Source organism: Carcharodon carcharias, chromosome 15 (genome assembly GCF_017639515.1).
Source record: "Carcharodon carcharias isolate sCarCar2 chromosome 15, sCarCar2.pri, whole genome shotgun sequence".
NCBI classification, from domain to species: Eukaryota; Metazoa; Chordata; class Chondrichthyes; order Lamniformes; family Lamnidae; genus Carcharodon; species Carcharodon carcharias.
The window spans coordinates 119,345,413-119,367,204 of record NC_054481.1 but is presented as its reverse complement, the minus strand read 5'-3'; the positions used below and the strand labels follow the sequence as shown (position 1 = coordinate 119,367,204).

General features: G+C 45.7%; 1 protein-coding gene across 2 annotated transcripts in view; it reads left to right on the top strand.

Annotated features, from left to right (window-relative positions):
• Nucleotides 1-21,792, top strand: part of arhgef16 (Rho guanine nucleotide exchange factor (GEF) 16) — a 46,224-nt gene that overhangs the window by 15,390 nt on the left and 9,042 nt on the right. For both annotated transcript variants that reach the window (XM_041206593.1, XM_041206594.1), the window contains exons 2-9: nucleotides 568-1,264; nucleotides 1,840-1,891; nucleotides 3,702-3,868; nucleotides 4,263-4,319; nucleotides 5,207-5,367; nucleotides 16,575-16,727; nucleotides 16,887-17,016; nucleotides 18,842-18,916. In XM_041206593.1, coding sequence (XP_041062527.1) covers nucleotides 698-1,264; nucleotides 1,840-1,891; nucleotides 3,702-3,868; nucleotides 4,263-4,319; nucleotides 5,207-5,367; nucleotides 16,575-16,727; nucleotides 16,887-17,016; nucleotides 18,842-18,916 — 1,362 coding nt within the window. In that variant the 5' untranslated portion in view covers nucleotides 568-697. The remainder of the gene's footprint in view (nucleotides 1-567; nucleotides 1,265-1,839; nucleotides 1,892-3,701; nucleotides 3,869-4,262; nucleotides 4,320-5,206; nucleotides 5,368-16,574; nucleotides 16,728-16,886; nucleotides 17,017-18,841; nucleotides 18,917-21,792) is intronic.

The window sequence follows — 21,792 nt, the reverse complement described above, 5'->3', positions numbered from 1 at the left end:
TGCACTCCCTGAATTTTCTGGAATTTGATTCACTTTTACAGACAATTATAGGGAGGCTGATGGGCAGACAAACATGAGATTTTAGCCTTTGAGTGAGGGTGAGTCAGCTTTGTAATTCCCGAACCAAAGATAAGTAGCCCTGTCATAATGCAGAATCCACCTGTGTAACAAACTCCAGTACCTCGTCTCTTGTTGTGGCACTCATCTGAAAGGCAGCCGTTCTAACAGGGCAGCACTCCCTCAGTACTGCACTGAGTGTCAGCATAAATTTTGTGCTCAAATTTGGAGTGTGATTTGAACCGTCAACCTTCTAACTCAGATGAGAGTGCAACCCGCTGAGCCACAACAGGAAGCGGGGTGAGAGAGGGCTCCTGCCGGTTTAGGAAGAGGCACAAGGTAAATACTGTTCACATGAAGTCTGTGTCAATGGGGAATCCTTTCAAATGGGCATTGGGAATCGCAAACCTGTCTGAATTGCATGTTCAGAGCAGAATTAAGGAGCTTTAGTCACCATGGTATCTGTGATTGGACCAGTTGTGATCTTATGCCTCATTTTCCTTGGTTTAGGAGGATGAGAAGTTTGGGATTGGGAAATCGCAAGTCCTTGTGAGGAGATGACAAGTTGACAAAGCTGTCTGTCCAACTTGCTAGATTTCTGACTCTTCTGTCACTGTCACTGAAAAACTCGGCGAGCACAATGTCTCAACGGTATTCGGACAGTAAGCTGGAAGAAAAAACCCAGGCCTTGATGTTGGAACAAAAGTTTGGATCCAACTTCCAGATTAACTCTGAGTCGGAGAGTTTGACTGACAAGAGTGATAAATCTTCACTGCTGGGAGTAGACAACCTAGCACTAGCCAATGCCAGTTCCATGCCATCGCTCTCGGACATGCCGAAGGTGGTTTTGAGCACGGATAGTCCAGCTGCATTGAAGGCTGGGCACCAACAGATTATCCCCAGTAAATTGGCCATGACCACCAAGACTAAAATGAGGTCTCAGGGCCCTTCGCCCTCTGGCAAGCGGGACAGTGGACGGAGGGAGGTTCAGAGCATGCCACCAACCGACTTGCGGTACGAGGAAGGGAGGGACATGGGCGGCTCAGGTGGGACCCTGCAACGTAATCGCCGCAACATGTCGTATAAAGTGGCAACGGACGGATTCACCGACATCACAGATGAGAAGCAGCTGTTATCTCCTCCCACGCTGCAACCACTGACAGAAACAGCAACAGTGCAGCCAGCTCGAAGTCCAGCCAGGTCCAAGGTAGGAGAGGGAAATTCCTATCATGGCTACAGTGCATATCGAAATTGTTGTCTCCAACCTGGTATACTATACAATAGTGACTTTCCAACACCCCCACCACGCCCCTGGCCCACGGGCTCCAGTAATCCCCCCACCGGCCACTGGCCCATATTCAATGCCCCTGCCCCACCAACAGGCTCTGGTCCCCCCGGGGACAGTCAGCCCTTTAGGACTGTTCCCCACCCTCCCCAAGGGAGAATCAGTTTCCTGTGGGACTTACCACCCTCCCTGCCCCCACACTCCCCCCACCTCCCCCCCAGGGAGAGTCGGTGCCTGTGGGAATATCCTCCTGGGGGAGTCCAAAGAGATTTGAGTGTTTTGATTTGAGTAGGTTTCTGTGGGCTGGAATGAAAGTCGATTTCAGTAGCTAATGAATATTTAATCAATTATTGGAATTATTCAAGATTAAAATTGCAGCCATTAAAGGTGGAGGTTTGTGTACCGAATTGACACATAACCTGGAGAAATGGGGACACTCACTGATGCTTTTTCTTTGCTGAGTTTATCATTTTAATAACTGGTCTCCTTCTTTATAGCGAACATTAGGAAGAAAGAAAGGACCCAGAAATCGGAGCTCCTTTAAAGATGGTAAGAACAGCATGAGCGTGAGGATGGAGAGTGTGTGAAAGTGGTCAATCTAGTTCAGAGAGCAGTTTGAACAGGGCGGGTTGGATTTAGCCACACAGCTGTGATTTGGAGGATACTCTCGGGGTGTGGGTCTTGGGCCTTGGGCCTTGCTAAGTAATGGTTTTCTGGCAAATACATTCATTTCCCCAGAAACACGCCATACTCAGCAATGAGACAAACAGCTGGTTCACCTGATTTTGGTGGTTGAGGGAAGATTGTTGGCTAGGACACTGGGGAGATCTCCCTACTGATCTAGCTCATAATCAAACAGTTAGAACCTTGTTTTAACGTCTCAATTGTGCGTATGGGGGAAGAGGGAGCGGGAAAGAATATACTGCGCCCTTGGGAGAGTACGAAAAGGGAAATAACTTCAAGTGGTTTTGTATCCTAAACTATGTTGCATGGGTACCCTCTAATTTTGAAATGGCAGGAGTTGGACAGCTCAATGAGCTAGACATCAGGCATGTCTTCGAACTATGGGTGAAATCCTGCTTTACCTTCTGGCAGTAATGATCCCGAGTCTCAATCGAGCTCCTGGTGTTTGTGTCACTGCAGCATGGTACTGTCCTTAATTGGACTTTAATTTGCGATTGAAGAGGCCACAGGATTGGCTGGTGTGGGAATTGGAGCAAGTGCCATGTAGCTCCTGCAGAGGGAGCTCCTCCATGGTTGTCACTGAGGAAAGGGTATCCTCACTCTGTAGCGGTGTTACTATCCATCTGACACATACCCCAGCATTGACATCCTTAACAAAAACAGAATTACCTGGAAAAACTCAGCAGGTCTGGCAGCATCGGTGGAGAAGACATCCTTAACCTTGAAGAGTACAGAAAATGTAGTTAAAAAGAAAGGAGTAGGGTCGCTATGGCTGTTTAATGCTTTGCTTCGGTAATCTGGCTGTTTTTTGATGGTTAAGATCCAGAAGTACCCTTGCTCACACTTGGATCTGCTGATCAATGCCTTGGCTCTCTGGACCGGGGCAAGTGGGCTGTGTCTCTCTAAAAAGAGACTCTGCGCTTTCAAATCAAGAAAACACAAACCTACCTGTGTGTGTCTCTCAGTTGAGCCTTAAATATGGCAATAGATTTTCATGCATTTTTGACATTTGGTTTGGCCACGAAACAAGAAAATTGAGGATAGAGGGGTGTGGGGGGGGTGGGGTTGGGTTGGGTAGGAGGGAATGCTATGTCCATCTGAGAGTCAGTACCTTCAGGAGAGCAGGGATCGGAACCCGATTGGGAGTCAGTGTCATCAGGAGAAATGGACTTTAAATTACTGTACTGAAGGTCAGTTACACTGGAATGTTTTTGGGACAAATGAGAGGAGTGGTGAGCTCACTGGAAGCTCTGGGATTTGTTTATGATTTTCCTCTTGTCCAATGCATTGAGAGATTGATAATGAGGTGATTTGTAATTCGGAATACTTCAGCAAGCACCTCGAGTAAACCTGTCACATTCCCCATCAGCGCGTCACCTCTTCACAGAGCCCCGAGTACAGGACAGAACCAGAATGAGGAATCGAGGCTCCTGGTGCAGGGTTAAAGTTAGTGGCTTTATTTGAAACAGTTGATCAGATATCTATCGGGAAGTGATGGATGCCAGCCAGCCGGCAGAGAATCCCATCCTGGGGGCTTTCCGGCGTCTATCGCTCTGGCAGCGGGAAGGCTTGTTCCAGGGCTTGGAGGAACCCAGTGATAACCAGGGTGGTGGGGGAGGGACGAGTAACCTGTGTGAAACCTTCAGCTCCTTCCTGAGTAAACTCCTGTCCTCAGATCCGAGGCTATACCAAGAGGTGCGAGAGAGAGGCCTGACCAGTGTTCCTGAATCGGACGATGATTTTCTGGATGACACCGGACGCTTGGGATCTACAGAACCAGATGAGAAGATCGTGGTTCAGAATTACCGGCCGGCACAGATGACGTGGAGCCAGTTACCACAGGTGAGTGAGAGATCAAGGGACTGTTTCTGTTTGCTTGTTGCAATGTGGGCTGTCAGTTACATTCATCATTGCTACGCCATTAGAGTTGGGCGTTTCCAAGGGGAACTGTAATCCTGCACGCAGTCCATGCCAACACTCCCAGTCCAATGCTGAGGGAGTGGGACATTGCCTGAAGCACCATCCTTCTGATCTGACATGAAACCTAAAGCCTATTTACCCATTTTAAAGATTTTGATAAGTAATTAATTGGCTGCAAAGTGCTTTGGGACATAGTGATGTCATGAAAGACACTATATAAATACATGTTTCTTCTTTAGGCCTTTAACCCATTGAGTGCGCAAGTACAATTACTGATACCTGCTTATTGTCACCTGTCCTGTCTTATTGTTTTCAGGTACTAGAGCAAGGGATTCTGCAGAAACTGTGTGCGGAGGAACGCAAGAGGCAAGAGGTACAGACTCACTGGGGTGTGTGGGACTTCGGGAACTTTCCAACTCAGGAGGCCATTCTGGGAAATAGGCTGGGGGGTAAAGGTAGCCAAAGTCCAGACCCTCACATCATGTTTTATTGCTGGAAAATCAGAGTGAAGAGCCAACAGTGCTCGGCAGATCCTTCATGTGTTTATCTTGTTTCCCCTTAAATGCATCTCTCCTATTTGCCTCAACTATGCCTCATGGCCATGACCACATTCCAACCATTTTCAGGGTAAAGAAGGATCCTCTGAAAGCCCTATTGGATTTGTGAAATTTATCATTCCTAGTTTTGAAGTCCCCACAATTATTAGCCACATCTACCATCTCAAACTCTTATCATCATTTTATAGACCTGGTCAACCCTTGGGCTTCTTTTCTAGAGCAGAGGATCCCAAAAATTAAGTAATATCCATCAGATATCATCCTTGTAAATTTTTTTTCCACCTTCTCCACTGTTTCTATATCTATAGAAAGTGCTGTAAGTGTTTGATATAATTCTAACATCTCTACTTTTCAATTCTATCCCTCTAGAAACGGTTAGAGTTAAAGGGTATTGTTGGGGCAGAAGTCTTGCTGAGCATCTACTGCTTTCACCAAGTGCCCAAGACAGAGAGTCACTGAGATTAAAATATCTGCCAAGCTTCCCACTACTGATTGCTGTCCGGTAACTACTTTTACTGGGAAGTGTGCATTTTTGGTGAAAGCTTGATTAGTCTCAGGGGTTGAATATCCACCAAGTACTCACAGTCTAGACCTACACAGGGAGAAAGGCCACTTAGGCACACACCAGAGGTGTGCCCTGCAGGAGTGGGCTAATTACTGAATGGAAATAGTATTCCCTATTTATTTTTTTTCCTTACTACAGGCCATCTTTGAAATCATTGTATCTGAATACTCTTATCAGCACAGTCTGAATGTCCTAATTGATATGTTCAAGAACTCAAAGGAACTACAGATGACCATGACCACCACCGAACACCATCATCTCTTCTCCAACATCTGTGACATTCAAGAGGCCAGTAAGAGGTAGGAGAGAGTGTGTGGGGGAAGTGAGGAGAAAGTCGGGGGTGGATGAGAGAGAGGCGTAGGGTAGGAGGGAAAGATTGATGGAGGGGATGGGGAGCTGGAGAGAAGTGTGGTGGTGGAAGAGATAAGAAGGTGAGGGAGGCTGACTGGGTGGGTGGGGTGGGAGGGTGTCTCCTATTCTATGCTGTTCTGATGGACCTTGTATGGTTTGCACATTCTCACCACAAGCCCCAAGCACATGACCCTTCAGAGAATCCCAATCTGCAGATGGTGGTTGAGAGGCTCCCAGTTTATTACTTCTGGTGTGAACTCGGTTAGTCCATTAGCAGCTTCAGTAGAAAGAGAACTTGCATTTACATAGCGCCTTTAATATCTCTGGCCGTCCCAAAGTATTTTCCAGCCACTGATTTGTCACTGTTGTAATGTAGAAGATGGTGTGGAAGATCTGATTTGTGACTCGATTATTTCAGCATAGGGTATTGAGTTGACCTTTCGTCCTCCAACCTTACACTGCCAAACCTGCTGACTCATGCTGTGGTACGTTACATTGGCACCAGGAACCCCCTGAATAACCTCGACAGTGAGTGAGCCATTTGACTGCTGGGGCATCACAGAAATTGAGAAATCCTGCTCTTATCTAACAGCCACACTTGGACAATTCACAACCGGTGTTCACTAGATGATGCTCAGGTACTGATTTTTCCAGTTCCCATCCCCACCCTTAGCCCAGGAGCAATTTTAAATCGGTTGTACCACTCTAGTGAAGCCAAGCAGAGATTGTTGGGTGAGGTTGTGATGCCTACCACTGTTAATATCCCACCATCAGTCCTTGTCTGGACTGCAGCATCGTGCATGAAGGTAGGGTCCTTGACCAAGGTGTCACTGGGCAGCTAAAATTAGTGGAACCGCCCCCAGCAAAGGTCAACAATTGGTAGAAAGGAAGTTACTTCTTATGAAAAGAACAGTTAAATATAGTGACCTTGCATTCTCGAGCAGAGTGGAGATGAATGTATAAGTCCCGTCAGTCATGCCTGGAAGCCACACTGTAAGTGATTGGAATTGAGTTTATATATAAATTACGTGCATAAACTATTTTCCATACATTGCATTTTACTGGAGCAATAACCCTGCTTTGTCAGGAGATTTTGCGGTTTTTTTCAGTCATGTGTTCAAACATTCAACGTTATCTCTGTCCAGATTTCAACTCATTGGCTGACACAACAGTGCCAATATTCAGCCCAAGGAATATCATGGACTCCTGGAAATGGCACTGTTTGGATGGCAGCTTGTGTCAGTCCTGATGTTGGTCTTTGACTTGACCATTCCAACACTCTCCTAACCCACCCCCAACCTTCCACCTACCATGAACTTGAGCTCATCGAAAACTTTGCTTCCCGTATCCTAACTCTCTCCAAATCCCATTCGCCATCACCCCTCTGCTCGCTGGCTTCCGATCTGGCAATGCCTCGGTTTTAAAATACACACCCTTGTTTTCAAATCCATCCATGACCTCACCCCTCCCTATCTCTGTAATCTCCTCCAGCCCCGCAACCCTCCAAGATCTCTCCATTCCTCCAATCCTGGCATCTTATGCATTCCCAATTTTAAATCACTTCTCCATTGGTGGACATGTTGCCAGCCTCCTAGGCTCTGGAATTCCATCCCAAACACTCTCAATCTCATTCCCCTTCTTTAAGACGCTCCTTCAAACTTATCTCTTTCACCAAGCTTTCGGTTGTCTCCAGTGTGATCTTATGTGGCTTGGTGCCAAATTTGGTTTGGTTGTTGTTCTGTGAGGTGGCGGCTTAGGGCAATTCACTACATTAAAGGTGCTTTATAAATGCAGGTAGTTGTTGTTGGCCTGGTTTGTGCGACACAGTGCGGCGATGTTGGTGAAAGCTGGACAATTTTGTGCTTTCCACCAGTAGCTGAAACAGGCATAACAGAAACAGAAATACCTGGAAAAACTCAGCAGGTCTGGCAGCATCGGTGGAGAAGAACAAAGTTGACGTTTCGACTCCTCATGACCCTTCAACAGAACTAAGTAAAAATAGGAGAGGGGTGAAATATCTGAAACAGGCACGTTGGAACAGGAGCAGCACCCAAGCTGCTTTACATGTATCAGTTCCAGTGATAGTTGGAGACAGGCCAGGGCTTGAATGTTCTCAGGTTGCTTGTCTGGAAAAGGTATTCTTTTCCTCAGTGCTTCCAAAAGGCAAATTGAGAGTTTCACTGAAACAATGAGCAAGGAAACTGATTGAGCAGGGGGAGGGGGCAATGTGGCAACTAGTCTATGTGACTGCTATATATTTATTCAGGACATTGCCAGTCTGACCTACAGGATGCTCCTGGACTCAGCAGCACATTTACCAGGATCAGATTACAGTGTTGGCCTGGAGCAATAACTGAGTTCTGGAAAGCTGACAAACTGGGTTTGGCATGGTTTCGCTTGGCATTAGTGTCGCCTGTGAATGTGCTGAGCTATGTTCTTTCGTTTCCTGATGAGGCCGACCCTGCCTCATCGGCGTGGAGTGCACCAGTGACAGCTTCCCTTTCACACATCAGTCCTTCTTTGTGTTTGAATCTGGACAGTGAGAGTCAAAGAATCTGCAGTACAGGCCCAGCTAGTCTATACTGGTGTTTATGCTCTGCACGTGCATCTTCCCATTCAAATCACTGCCTCCTAATCCCTCTATTCCCTTCTCCCTCATCTACACATCAAACCTCCATTAAATGCGTCAATGCTGTTTGCCTCAGTCACTCCCTGTGGCACTTCCACGTTTTTTTTTATTCTTCCATGAGGTATGGCCATCACTGCCCAGGACAGCATTTGTTGCCCATCCCTAATTGCCCTTGAAAAGGTGGTGGTGAATCATCCTCATGAACCACTGCAGGCCATGTGGTGTAGGTACACCTACAATGCTGTTAAGGGAATTCCAAGATTTAACCCAGCCACAGTGAAAGAACAGTGATGGGGGGAGGTGGTGGCATAATGGTATTGTCACAGGACTGGTAATCTAGAGACCCAGGGTAATGCTGAGGGAGTGTAGGTTCAAATCCCACCATGACAGATGGTGGAATTTGAGTTCAATAAATATCTGGAATGAAAAGTCTGATTTCATTGTCATCATTATTGTTGATTGTCATAAAAGCCCATTGAGTTCACTAATGTCCTTTAGGGAAACAAATCTGCTCTTCTCACCTGGTCTGGCCTACATGTGACTCCAGACCCACAGCAATCTGGTTGACTCTTTTTAAAAAAAAGATCCGTGAACAAGGGCAATTGGGGATGGACAATAAATGCCTAGCCAGCAACACCCACATCCCACAAATGAAAAAAATATATATTTCCAAGTCAGAATGATGTGTGCCATGGAGGGAAACTTGCAGTTGGTGGCATCCCATGCATCTGTTGCCCTTGTCCTTCTCGGTTGTATAGGGCATGGGTTTGGAAGATGCTGTCAAAGGAGCTTCGATGAGTTGCTGCAGTGCATCTTGTAGATGGTACACACTGTTGTCACTGCATCGGTGGTGGAGGGAGTTAATGTTTGTGGATGGGATGCCAATCAAGAGGGTTGCTTTGTCGTGGATGGTGTTGAGTTTCTTGAGTGTTGTTGGAGCTGAGCTCATCCAGGCAAGTGAAGAATAATCCATCACACTCCTGACTTGTGCCTTGTCGATGATGAACTGGCTTTGGAAAGTCAGGAGGTGAGTTACTGCAGAATTCCTAGCCCCTAACCTGCTCTTGTAGTTATAGTGGGCAGGGTTTTGCCCTTGGCGGGGGCAGGTGGGAAGCCAACAGCCACCCGTGTTTGCCTCCGCACCAAAATTTCACATTGGCGGGCCAATTAAGGCCCACCCTGTGTGGATTGCGAGTGGCAGCGCTGAGCGCTGCCTGTAGGGGCAGGAGGAGAAGGGAGAGCCGGGCCTAGCGTGCAGTTTGCGCATGCGCGTGAAAGTGTGCTTCAATCTCCCTGAGGCACAGAGCTGCCTCAGAAATGAAGCACTGTTTTAAAAAAAAAATGAAGAGAATAAAAATTTAATAAAACATGTCTCGTGTGACTCTGTCACACGAGCAGGGACATGCTTTTAATTAGAAGTTTTTATTTAATGTTTATTTGCTTTAGGAAACCTCATCCCGCTCGTGGATGAGGCTTCCTAAAAAATGTAAAGGCCGCTTGGCCTTTTCGCCTGCCCGCCAACCGTTAGGTTGGTCGGACAGGGTAAATTTGAATTTAATTAGATTGTCAATGGCCTTAATAGGCCTTTTAATTATTGGCGCCGACTCCAGCGCGCGCCTGCCGAACGAAATATCGTGAAACTGTGCGATGATGCCGGGATGCACGCCCGATGTCATCGCGCGTCATTTTATCTCGGGCGTGTCAGGCATGTTCCTGCACGCTGAGCATAATATTCTGCCCAGTATGTATATGGCTGGTCCAGTTCAGTTTCTGGTCAATAGTAGCCCCCCAGGATGTTGATAGAGGGAGAAACAACTGTCACAACTAATTTTCAATTTGTATAAATTTTGAGATGCGTGCCTTGAATTCAGTGGTAATAAGACTACCAAGTCTTATCGGCTTTTATAAAACTAGATTGAACATTTATTAATAAGAGAAATGATCTTAAATACATACATAGATCTACAAATTATTACTATGATAACTTTTAAATCCCCTAATCAATCTAACTCCCAACTACACTTTTGTTAAGGCAACAGTAAGACACAAAAGATTTTAAAAGACCCAGGCAAAGAAAATGATACCCTGAAGAAGTTGAATTCTAAGTGAGTTTTCTTAACTTCAGTCCTTTGAAGACAGCAGCTTGAGGCAGAGATGCTGAAGGCTTTTTCACACTTGTAAGATCTTAAAAATGCCTTCCCTTACAAAACAGTCTTTTCTTTATACATATCTTCTTCTTTGAATGCAAATACCCATTGTTTCACTATGTCTTTGGGCTTTACTTCCCTGATAATAAGACCCTCTCATAGCATTAAGTTTTACCAGTAATCTTTGGGAAAAATAAACACACTGTTTCTGAAATTCACCTGGCTAGGTGACACATTTCACCCCTCCTTTGAAAACAATCTAGTCTAGTTTATTAAAAAACGCAAATGTTTCCTTGACACCTATGTTTTTAAACTTCCCCATGTTTATCTAATTAGCATTTCAAGCCCAAACTCTCTTAGATCAAAGCACCCAGATTAATTCAGTTAAGTCTTATACACACACACAGGCACATATAGACACAAAGAAACATCCCATTATTACTCTATTTTATAATAAATTCCAGTAATATTCTGAGAATTATTATATCTTCCTGACGTGGAGATGCCCATTGCCTGGCACTTGTGTGGCGCAAATGTTGTCTAGGCCTTGCTGCATTTGGACGTGAACTGCTTCAGTGTCTGAGAAGTTGTGAATGATGCTGAATGTTGTGCAATTATCAACGAACATCCCCACTTTTTGCGTTATGATGGATGGAACGTCATTGTCACTACTTTCTAAATTCCTCCTCAAACTATAGTTGGTCTGTTAGTAATTATTTTCTATTTATGCCACCTTATTCTGGATTCACCCAGGAAGTGGAAACAATTTCTCCACATCCATCCTATCAAATCTCTTCATAATTTTTAAGGACCTTAATCAGGTTTCCTCTTAATCTTTACTTTTCAAGAGAAAAGATCCCAGGCTGCTCAATCTTCTCTGATAGTTAGATCTTACATTACAACAGTGACTATGGGAAGGCAATGGTGTAGTGGTATTGTCGCTGGACTATAATCCAGCAACCCACAGTAATGTCCTGGTGTTTGAATCCTGCCACAGCAGATGGCGGAATTTGAATTAAATAAAAATCTGGAATTATTGTAAAAACCGATCTGGAAATTTGCCGTCCTTACCTGGCCTACATGTGATTCCAGACCCACAGCAATTAGCTCACTCAAACCACAAAAAGGCCTCAAAAAAAGGAATGAAACTGGACGGACCAACTGGCATCGGAAACCTTAACAGCAAACTCAGAGTTCTGTAAAGTCCTCCTTACTTACTAACACCTGGGGGCGAGTGCCAAAATTGGGAGAGCTGTCCCACAGACTAGACAAACAATAGCCTCAAATCACCATCATCCCAGAATCATACCTTTCATCCCAGACACCACCATCACCACCAGCAGTATACAGTCAGGAGGGAGTTGCCCTGGGAGTCCTCAACATCGACTCCAGACTCTATGATGTCTCATGGCATCAGGTCAAACATGGGCAAGGAAACCTCCTGCTGATTACCTCGTACCACCCTCCCTCAGCTGATGAATCAGTGCTGCTCCATGTTGAACGTCACTTGTAGGAAGCACTGAGGGTAGCAAGGGCGCAGAATGTACTCTAGGTGGGGGACTTCAATGTTCATCACCAAGAGCGGCTCAGATGGCACCACTACTGACTGAGTCCTAAATGACATAGCCGCAAGACTGGGCCTGTGGCAGGTGGTGAGGGAACCAAAAAGAGGGAAAAACATATTTGACCTCCTCCTCACCAACCTGGCTGTCGCAGATGCATCTGTCCATGATAGTATCGGTAGGAATGACCACGGCACAGTCGTTGTGGAGACAAGTCCCGCCTTCATATTGAGGATACCCTCCATCGTGTTGTGTGGCACTACCATCGTGCTAAATGGGATAGATTTTGAACAGATCGAGCAACTCGAGATTGGGCATCCATGATGCACTGTGGGCCATCAGCAGCAGCAGAATTGTACTAGAGCACAATCTGTAACCTCATGGCCCGGCATATCCCTCAGTCTATCATTACCATCAAGCCAGGGGATTAACCCTGGCTCAATGAAGAGTGCAGGAGGGCATACTGAAAGCAGCACCAGGCATACCTAAAAATGAGGTGTCAGCCTGGTGAAGCTATAACACAGGACTATTTGCATGCCAAATAGCATAAGTATCAAGTGATAGAGCTAAGCGATCCCACAACCAACAGATCAGATCTAAGCTCTGCAGTCCTGCCACATCCAGTCGTGAATGGTGGTGGACAATTAAACAACTCACTGGAGGCGGTTGCTCCACAAATATCCCATCCTCAATGATGGGGGAGCCCAGCACTGCAGTGCAAAAGATAAGGCTGAAGCATTTGCAAAAATCTTCAGTCAGAAGTGCCGAGTGGATGATCCATCTCGGCCTCCTCCAGAGGTCCCCAGCATCACAGATGCCAGTCTTCAGCCAATTCGATTCACTCCATGTGGTATCAAGAAATGGCTGAAGGCACTGGATACTGCAAAGGCTATGGGCCCTGACAATATTCCAGCAATAGTACTGAAGACTTGAGTTCCAGAACTTGCTGTGCCCCTAGCCAAACTGCTCCAGTATAACTACAACTGGCCTCTACCTGTCTATGTGGAAAATTGCCCAGGTATGTCCCCTACACAAAAAGCAGGACCAATCCAACCTGGCCAATTACCGCCCCATCAGTCTACTTTTGATCATCAGTAAAATAATGGAAGGGGTCATCAACAATGCGATTAAGCGGCACTTGCTTAGCAATAACCTGCTCACTGGCGGCCAGTTTGGGTTTCACCTGGGCCACTCAGCTCATGACCTCATTACAGCCTTGGTTCAAACATGGACAAAAGAGCCGAACTCCCAAGGTGAGGTGAGAGTGACTGCCCTTGACGTCAAGGCAGCATTTGACTGAGTGTGGCATCAAGGAGCCCTAGCAAAACTGGAGTCAGTGGGAATCGGGGAAGACTCTCTGCTGATTGGAGTCATACCAAGCACAAAAGAAGATGGTTGTGGTTGTTGGAGGTCAGTCTTCTCAGCTCCAGGATATTGCTGCAGGAGTTCCTCAGGGTAGTGTCCTCGGCCCAACCATCTTCAGCTGCTTCATCAATGACCTTCCTTCCATCATAAGGTCAGGAGTGGGGATGTTCACTGATGATTGCACAATGTTCAGCACCATTCGCAACTCATCAGATACTGAAGCAGTCCATGTCCAAATGCAGCAAGATCTGGACAATATCCAGGCTTTGGCTGACAAGTGACAAGTAACATTCACACCACACAAATGCCAGGCAATGACTATCTCCAACAAGAGAGAATCCAACCATTGCCCCTTGACATTCAATGGCATTACCATCACTGAATCCCCCAACATCCTGGGGGTTACTGTTGACCAGAAACTGAACAGGACTAGCCATGTAACTACTGTGGCTACAAGAGCAGGTTAGAGGCTAGGAATCCTGTGATGAGTAGCTCACCTCCTGATCCCCAAAGCCTGTCCACCATCTACATGGCTCAAGTGAGGAGTGTGATGGAATACTCCCCACTTGCCTGGATGATTGCAGCTCCCACAACACTCAGGAAGCTTGACACCATTCAGGACAAAGCAGCCCACTTGATTGGCACAACATTCACAAACATTCACTCTCTCCACCAGCGGCACACAGCAGCAGTGTGTACCATCTACAAGATGCACTGCAAGAATTCATCAATTCCTTAAACAGCACCTTCAAAACCCACAACCACTACCATCCAGAAGGACAAGGGCAGAAGATAGATGGGAACGCCGCCACCTGGAAGTTCCCCTCCAAGTTACTCACCGTCCTGACTTGGAAATATATCGCCGTTCCTTCACTGTCGCTGGGTCAAAATCCTGGAACTCCCTCCCTAACAGCACTGTGGGTGTATGTACACCACATGGACTGTTGCAGTTCAAGAAGGCAGCTCACCACCATCTCCTCAATGGCAACTAGGAAGGGCATTAAATGCTGGCCCAGCCAGAGAAGCCCACATTCTGTCAATGAATAAAAAAAAATATTCTCCCAAAAAGGAAAGTACTGCATTGGCTGTAAAATGCTTTGAGGTATCCTGAGAATGTGAAAGGTGCTATGTAAATGCAATTTTTCTTTTCTTCCCAATTCTGATGACATCCTTATGCCTTTGGGGCTTCATTGCCAGACATAGTGCTGTCCTCACCTTCTGTCCATTCTTGTGGGCCTTTATAACAACAACAAAAGCTTGCATTTATATAGCACCTTTAAGGTAGCAAAATGTCCCAAAGCACTTCACTGAAGTATTATTGCACAAAAGTAGACCCCAAGGGGTCATCAGGACATTTTGGGTCAGATGACCAAACGAGGTAGGTTTTAAGCAGCATCTTAAAGGAAGAGATAGAGAGGTGGAGATCCAAAGAGGTTTAGGGAGGGAATTCCAGAGTTTAGTGCCATGGCAACTGAAGGAATGGCTACTGGTGGCTGATTAAAATGAAGGTTGTGCAGGATTGGAGAGATCTTGCAGGGCTGTTGGGCTGGAGGAAGTTACAGAGATAGACAGGGGCAAGGTTAAGGAAGGATTTGAACCCAAAGATGAGAATTTTAAAATTGAAGCATTAGCAGAATGCGAGCACAGGGATGGTGGGTGAATGGATCTTGGGGAGTGAATTAAAATACAGCCAGCAGAATTTTGGATGAGCTCAAGCTTATGGAGGGTGGGAGACCAGCCAGAAGAGCATGGCAATGCAGCTCTCCCTCAGTACCACACTGAAGTGTCAGCCTGGATTTTGTGCTCAATTCCCTGAACTGGGCCTTGAACCAACAACCTTCTGACTTCAGCGTTGAGAGTGCTGCTTGCAGAGTCATAGCTGGCACTTGGTGCTTTACGTTGCTGTCAGTATATAAGGTTATGAGTGACATTAAACTCTGTTTTTTGTGCCATTCATTAATTCAAAGAGAATTTGATAGTTGGGAATGTGGGGTGCGGGGACAAGATTGTTAAGGCAAATTTCTGCAAATGGGGTAAATATTAACTATTGGGTCCACAAGGGCAGAGAACTGAACCCAATTCCTTGGTTGTTGGGCACAAAGGTCACCTTCTGGAAACTTCTGTTCAGCAGCTGAGAAGTACTGGAAAAACAGATGAGATGAAGAAGACAATGAGCAGAGATTTTGAGCTCCTTGGCTCATTATTAAGAATAGCACTTCCTTTATGCCCATTTGTTACGTTAGAGCCACATTACACACATAAAATGATCATCCATTTAATCTGAACAGATGAACTTTTGCCTGAGATTTGAACAGCATATTGTCAGGATGACCTTTGACCTAGACCTCTGTTTAAAGGGGTAGTGTGCTGATAATAAATCGCCTCTGTGTACACAGTGCTGTGAGTATTCACCAGGAAGATGCTGGTTACACAACTGGTTGAGGCGGGGAGGTGGGGGAGGATGGAGGGGGTAGGAGGGGAGGTAGGTGCAGTGTTGCTGTGATGGTTGCTGGGTTTATATTTAATTAGCCTGTGTGTCAAAATGGCAATGGGTGGATAAGATTTAACTACGACAGGTCCAACATCAGCTGCTTTCAAGCAAATGAATGAATTGCCGGCCAGTGTGAATGCTTGGTCTTTAGTGCTTATTTGGACAGACAGTGAGTGTGCCTCTTGGGTTTATATACATGGGGTTCTTGCCTGTCCTAGCTATTACTGGCAGGTTCTCCAAACTGGAGACAGGGTGTAAACCCATAAATTTGTTTGTCCTCATCTCTTGGTTGCATGTCGCCTGTTTATTATGCACTAGCAGATCCCCCATGGTGTTGCTTGCAGCCAGTCAGAAGATGCTCACTGACTATGGTCCCCAAACATCTCAAATTTAAATTTTTCATCCTAGTGTTCAAATTCCTCCATGGCTTTACCTTACCCTTTATATGTAGCCTCCTTCAGCCCAACAATCTTCAGAGCTCTACACTCACCTACTTCCAGTTTGTGTATCCCCATCATTGGCGACCGTGCCTTCAGCTGCCAAAGCCCTAAGCTCTGCATTTCCCTCCTTAAACCTCTCCACTGCCCCATCTCCTGTCCTTAAAGCCTAGCTCATTGACCAAGCTTTTGGTCATATGTCCTGATGCCTCTATGATTCAGTGTCAAATTTTGTTTGCTAATACTCTCCTGTAAAGCACCTTGGGATGATTTACTATGTTTAAAGGTGCTATATAAATGCAAGTTGTTGGTGCAAAGCTCAGTACCAATGGCCCTTGGTTTGATTTGGCTGGGGCAGGTCTGCTGAGTTTAGTTCCTAGAAGGCCCTGAGGTCAATAATTGATTCCTTGCTGTTGGTGAGGGAAGTTTGCAGATTGGGAAGTAAATTTCTGGCTGCAGGTCAGCAAGGCCCAGCAAGAAACAAAATCTGTTTGTTATTAAAATTACCCTGTCCTTCTCTCTAGGTTTTTTGATGACCTTGAAATGCGCCACAAGCTAAACCCAGTTATCCATGATATCAGTGACATCGTGGAATATCATACGTCAAGCCGATTTGATGCTTATGTCATCTACTGCTCAAATGAAATTTACCAGCAGAGAACACTCCAGAAGTTACTGTAAGTCCAGTGATTGGAGTGGTCTGAGACTCTGAAACTCTTGAATGTTGTCAAGTATTGTGTTGGGACTGGCAGTGAAGCCTGGACCTAGCGGGTGAGGCTGTGGGTGGGTCATTGACCCCCGGATGTTGGTTAATGCTCTTCTTTTGCCTCTTGCAGCAATTCAAACGTGCATTTCAAGGAAGCCCTGCAGCGGATTCAGAGCAAACCGGAATGTGGAGGCCTGCCCATCATTTCCTTCCTGATTCTGCCCATGCAGAGGGTGACCCGACTGCCACTCCTCATGGATGTAGGTTGCCTGGCATCTCTCTTACCTGGTTTGTGTGGGACCACTGGCTGGCGGCTTATTGATGATAAAGCTTCATGGCAACTGAAGGATGATGGCTCTACACGTAACCCTCACCAGGGAGGTGGGGATAGAGACTGGGTCCAAAACTGCCAAGACTGTTATAAGTTTAGGCCACTGACGGAGACGTGTTATGCATAGAAACAGTGCAGAACTCCCTCTCTGCAGTTTAGTGAGTGAGGTCATGTATGAGATGGAGCAGATTGCTCATGAGCTGAGGAAAGAGCTCGATGGGCTGAACGAGATCAGGCTCATTCCAAGCTAATGTTCAGCACCCAATACTATTACACAGTAGAATTATACATCGTACTTACAGCACAGAAATGGGCCATTTGGCCCAACAAGTCTCTGTCAGTGTTTATGTCCACACAAACCTCCTCCCACCCTGCTTCCTCTAACCCCATCAACATATCGGTAATACTCAGCAAGGTGCAAGAAGATTCCCTGTATGTAAAACATTCTCTGAAATGCGGAAGGGTTACTTTATCTGTTCGAAGTGGGTCGATTGTGTGGCCGTGTTGGGATTTGCAACATGGGATACCAGTGGGTTTCACTGTGTCACTGTAAAGCTGGGGTAGAATGTCCATTTTATTCCTTTACAGGACCTGTTCCTTCACTAAGGTGCCAGGGCATAACCTGATAAAGTGGAGGGGCTCCCCCAGTGCCTCCCAGTCAACATTCCTCCCTCTACCAACAGCACCAAAAACACACAAACTCATCCATCTCAATGCTGTTTGCGGGGTCTTACTCTGCACAGATTGGCTGCCACATTTATCTGCATTTGGGTCCATGCACTTCAGTGTAATGCAGTAGATGTCGGGCACTTTGGGATGTTCCTGAGGGATGTGTGGAAGGTGTTGGGTCACCGTTTCTCTATCCGTTCCTCCCTTGTTTTCATTCACCTGGGGTAAGACATGGCTAGAAATGGAAGTGAAAAGCAGCAGAGAATCACCCCCTAGTCCAGCAATGGTTTACAGAAAATTCTAACCACAAAAAAAATGTGAATGGCCTTACTGTTTTGTTAATTGTGTATGCATGAGTGTGTTTTATTCAGTTCACAGTATTAGTTTAAGCATTAAATGATAACCAATGAGATGGTGATGTTCACCTTACAAAACAACCAATTGCATTGTGTTGGGATAACATTGCACACTGGGTAAGCATGAACAGAATCTCCAGCCTCTCAGCTTGATACTGCTGCCACCATCGTTGCCATTGAGGATGTATCCAAACAGTGTCAATTCAGCCAGACTGAGAATGTTCTGTCTGCAGTGACCACCCTCCCCACTCCTCCCTGTCCCCACAGAGGGAAGCTGTGGGCTTTGCAAACAGTCATTCTTTTTGATTGCAGTGTGAGTTAATGTAGTGTGGTCTGGACTCTTGAGTCCCACCCGATTCCTGGGTACTTAGGGAGAGAGAGAACAGAAACTTGACACTTTCAAAAGAGAAAGCTAGAAGCAATGTGTTTTCTTTCAAAAGTATACTTTATTCATAAAATTTATAAATGTACATTACGAAACATTTTGCCTTGAAAATTATAGGAAGTGCCATAAAATTCAACTCGTCTCCATATAGCGTGTTCCATTCTGAGGTGCATCAATCCAATTGTAATACTCTTGATTTTTCTAGAACCAATTTTACTGCTATGTGAGGTCCCGGAGTGGCCTGGCCTTCAATCCCTGGCCACTACCTGTACAATGGGACTTCCATGCCTTTCCCTTTCATGTCACTGTGTTTTCACACTAATCCTCTCTCATTTGTCTTTCAGACTATTTGTCAGAAAACAAACCGTTTTCAAGTGGAATATGATGCAGCTACCAGGGCATTGAAAGCCATCAGTAAGGTACAGGCCAATACTGTCTACCAGCCTCTGTACAGTTCAGTTGTTGGTCAACCTGTCATTCCTCAGTACAGGCAACATGGAGTGAGGAAAGGACAACAGTTCATCAGTCTTGCTCCCACATTCTGCCAGTTGCCTCTTTTCCTCTCAATAGCTCTCCCTCCTCTATCAATCCAGAGGTTTGAACCAGGCAGACGCTTCTGATGTCTCACTTACAGTCCTTGACCAAGTTGTTGGATGAGCAACACAACTCATGTTCCCATATGTGCTACTCTGCAACTGTGTGCCTCTTCAGTGTAGTACTGAGGGAGTGCCGCGCTGTTAGAGGTGCTGTCTTCCTGTAGAGATGTTACACCAAGGTCCCATCCTCCCTCCTGGGTTTTAAAGAAGTGCAGGGAATTGACCCAATGTTTAGCCCTCAACCAACATTATATAGTCATTGGCTGTTTGCTGTTTGTGGGAACTTGCTGTGCACAAATTGGCTGCTTTTCTGTCATGACGAGAGTGGCTGCACTTTGAGTAATCAATAAGCTGTGAAGTGCTTTGGAATGTCCTGAAAGGTGCTATATAAATGCAGGTGTTTCTTTTGTTTTCTCCCCTCGGCTCTCATATCTACACTGACTCTGCCTTGTGTTTTCTTTTGGAGTGGGGTATGGTGGTGGGGGTGGGGGCAGGTCTCAAGAGGATTGGAGTGGAGGGTAGAGGAGAACAATGTCTCTGCATTGCAGTAGGGGCTCTGAGGGAAATGTCCATCTGTGTCATTGGGGATGATGATTGGCTAAATAGGAGAGGGAGACAGCAGTTGAAAATTCCTTTATGTATGAGTGTGTTTTATTCAGTTCACAATATTAGTTTAAGCATTAAATGATAACCAAATGGTTATCATTAAATGATAACTAAATGATGTTCACCTTACAAAGCAACCAATTGATGCAGTGTTGGCCCCATTGACCTGGGTTTGAGACTGGTTACCTATGCATGGTTTGCCCTCTAGTGGAGTTCCTGCTGTGTAGTGGTTCTGTTACAGGAAGAATAATCCAGAGGACATGAATTCAAATCCTACCAGGGTGATCTGAGAGTTTGAAATCAGTTTTTTAAAAACCTGGAAGTTAAAAGCTGGTGTCAGTAAAGGTGACTGTGCAGCAGTTGGGTTGTGTAAAGACCCAACTGGCTCACTAATGTGCTTTAGGGAAAGAAACCTGCCATCCCTCCCAGACCTGGGCCTATATGTGGCTCCAGTCTCCACACACGAAAGTGATTGTTTCTTAACTGTTTTCTGAAGTGGTTTAGCACATCATTTAGTTGCATTAAAGTGCTTACTGCCACCTTCCCTAAGACAATTAGGGATAGGCAATAAATGCCATTTATGAGACGACGCCCACACCCCGAGAATCCTGGCCAACCAGAAAACTCCAGCGCTGTTGTGCGGTTGACAGAACCAATGAGGAACTTGAAGGGGCCGGTGCAAGGCTTACCATCTATGGCCTTGGCTAAGACCAAGGCTTCCAGGAAAATATTTGCTGGGGCTTTTTGGAAGGAGGGTAAGTCATAATAAGGGCATTTTTCTCCCTTCCTGTGGCAGCCATGTGAAGCAGTGGTAAATGGGCTGGAGAGCTGGGGACAAGACCCTTCCTGAAGAGGGAACTACAGAAACCCAAAGTGGGGTTGTGAGATGGCTGTAGGCCTTAACACCCAAATTCTCCATCATTGTCTCCCATGATCAGCCCACCCAGAAGGAGAAAACAGTTCGGACCAGTACTCTAATTTCCCAGTTTTTACTGTTATTTCCTTCTGAGCACTTTGGGTGAAACTGCAAAAGAGAACCTTCTGCAGTGTTTCCATTAAAGCAATAACAATGATGAAAGAAGTTACCAGTCAAATTTACTTTTTGACATCGCCAGGTCTAATCCACGAGAAATAATGGATGATTCAGTCAGTTTTTGCCACAACCTCAATGAACACAGGAGTTGGAGCACTGGGGATACCTGCAGCTTAGACTCTGATGGGCCTATGACCTCCTGAACTCAGTTTTGGCTACTCCCCCAGGTTGTCCTGTTGCCCTATGTATTATTGATAACTATGGTAACACAATTCCCCCACGGCCTGACCCTTTGTTCCCCAATATTGTGAACCCAGCAGTTTTCTGTTGTAAGGTAGTGTGTTGTCCCATGAAGAGTTCTAGAGGCTTTTATGGTTGAACAATAACTGTTTATTAATAACACATAACTATGTACATATATACAAGATGCAGTCCTGACTAGGAGCTATCTTCATGCATACTTCTACCAGACTCACCAATACACTCTACTACTCCCACGTGACTCCCTGCATCATAATGTGGGAGGTTCTGTTTCCCCAGTCCCACATTAACCTTTACAGTCCTGAACACCCTAATACTACACCTCCCCCCCAAGTCTTTACCCAAATGTATTTACAATAATATTTACATGCTACCTGCTACCCCTTTCCTCCCCCAAGTATTTGACATTACAGATTCAGATGGCCTGGAGTCCTTCTGACATTTCCAGATCTCATTCTTTTCAAGTTTGGATGACTGGTAGTCTCAACTGTCTTGGGCTGACTTTGTTGGTCTGGAGTTGAAGTTGTAGTACTTGTTGTTTCAAATACTAGTGTGTCAACACCTCGTTTGCTTCTTGCACTCCAACTGTTGTATTTTTCTTTGTTGATGATCTTTCTTCCTTGGTGGAATACCATGGGCTTATTCCTCTCCTTCTGGAGGGAATGTTAGTTCCGTTCATTCATAGAATAAACTCGGGTTTTCTTTCTCAGTGAGGTCCGCTATGTTCTTCCTGCAAGTTAAAAGTTTTACCTCCCTTATGTTTGAATGTTCCTCATCCATGAGTTCGACCTGCCTTTTG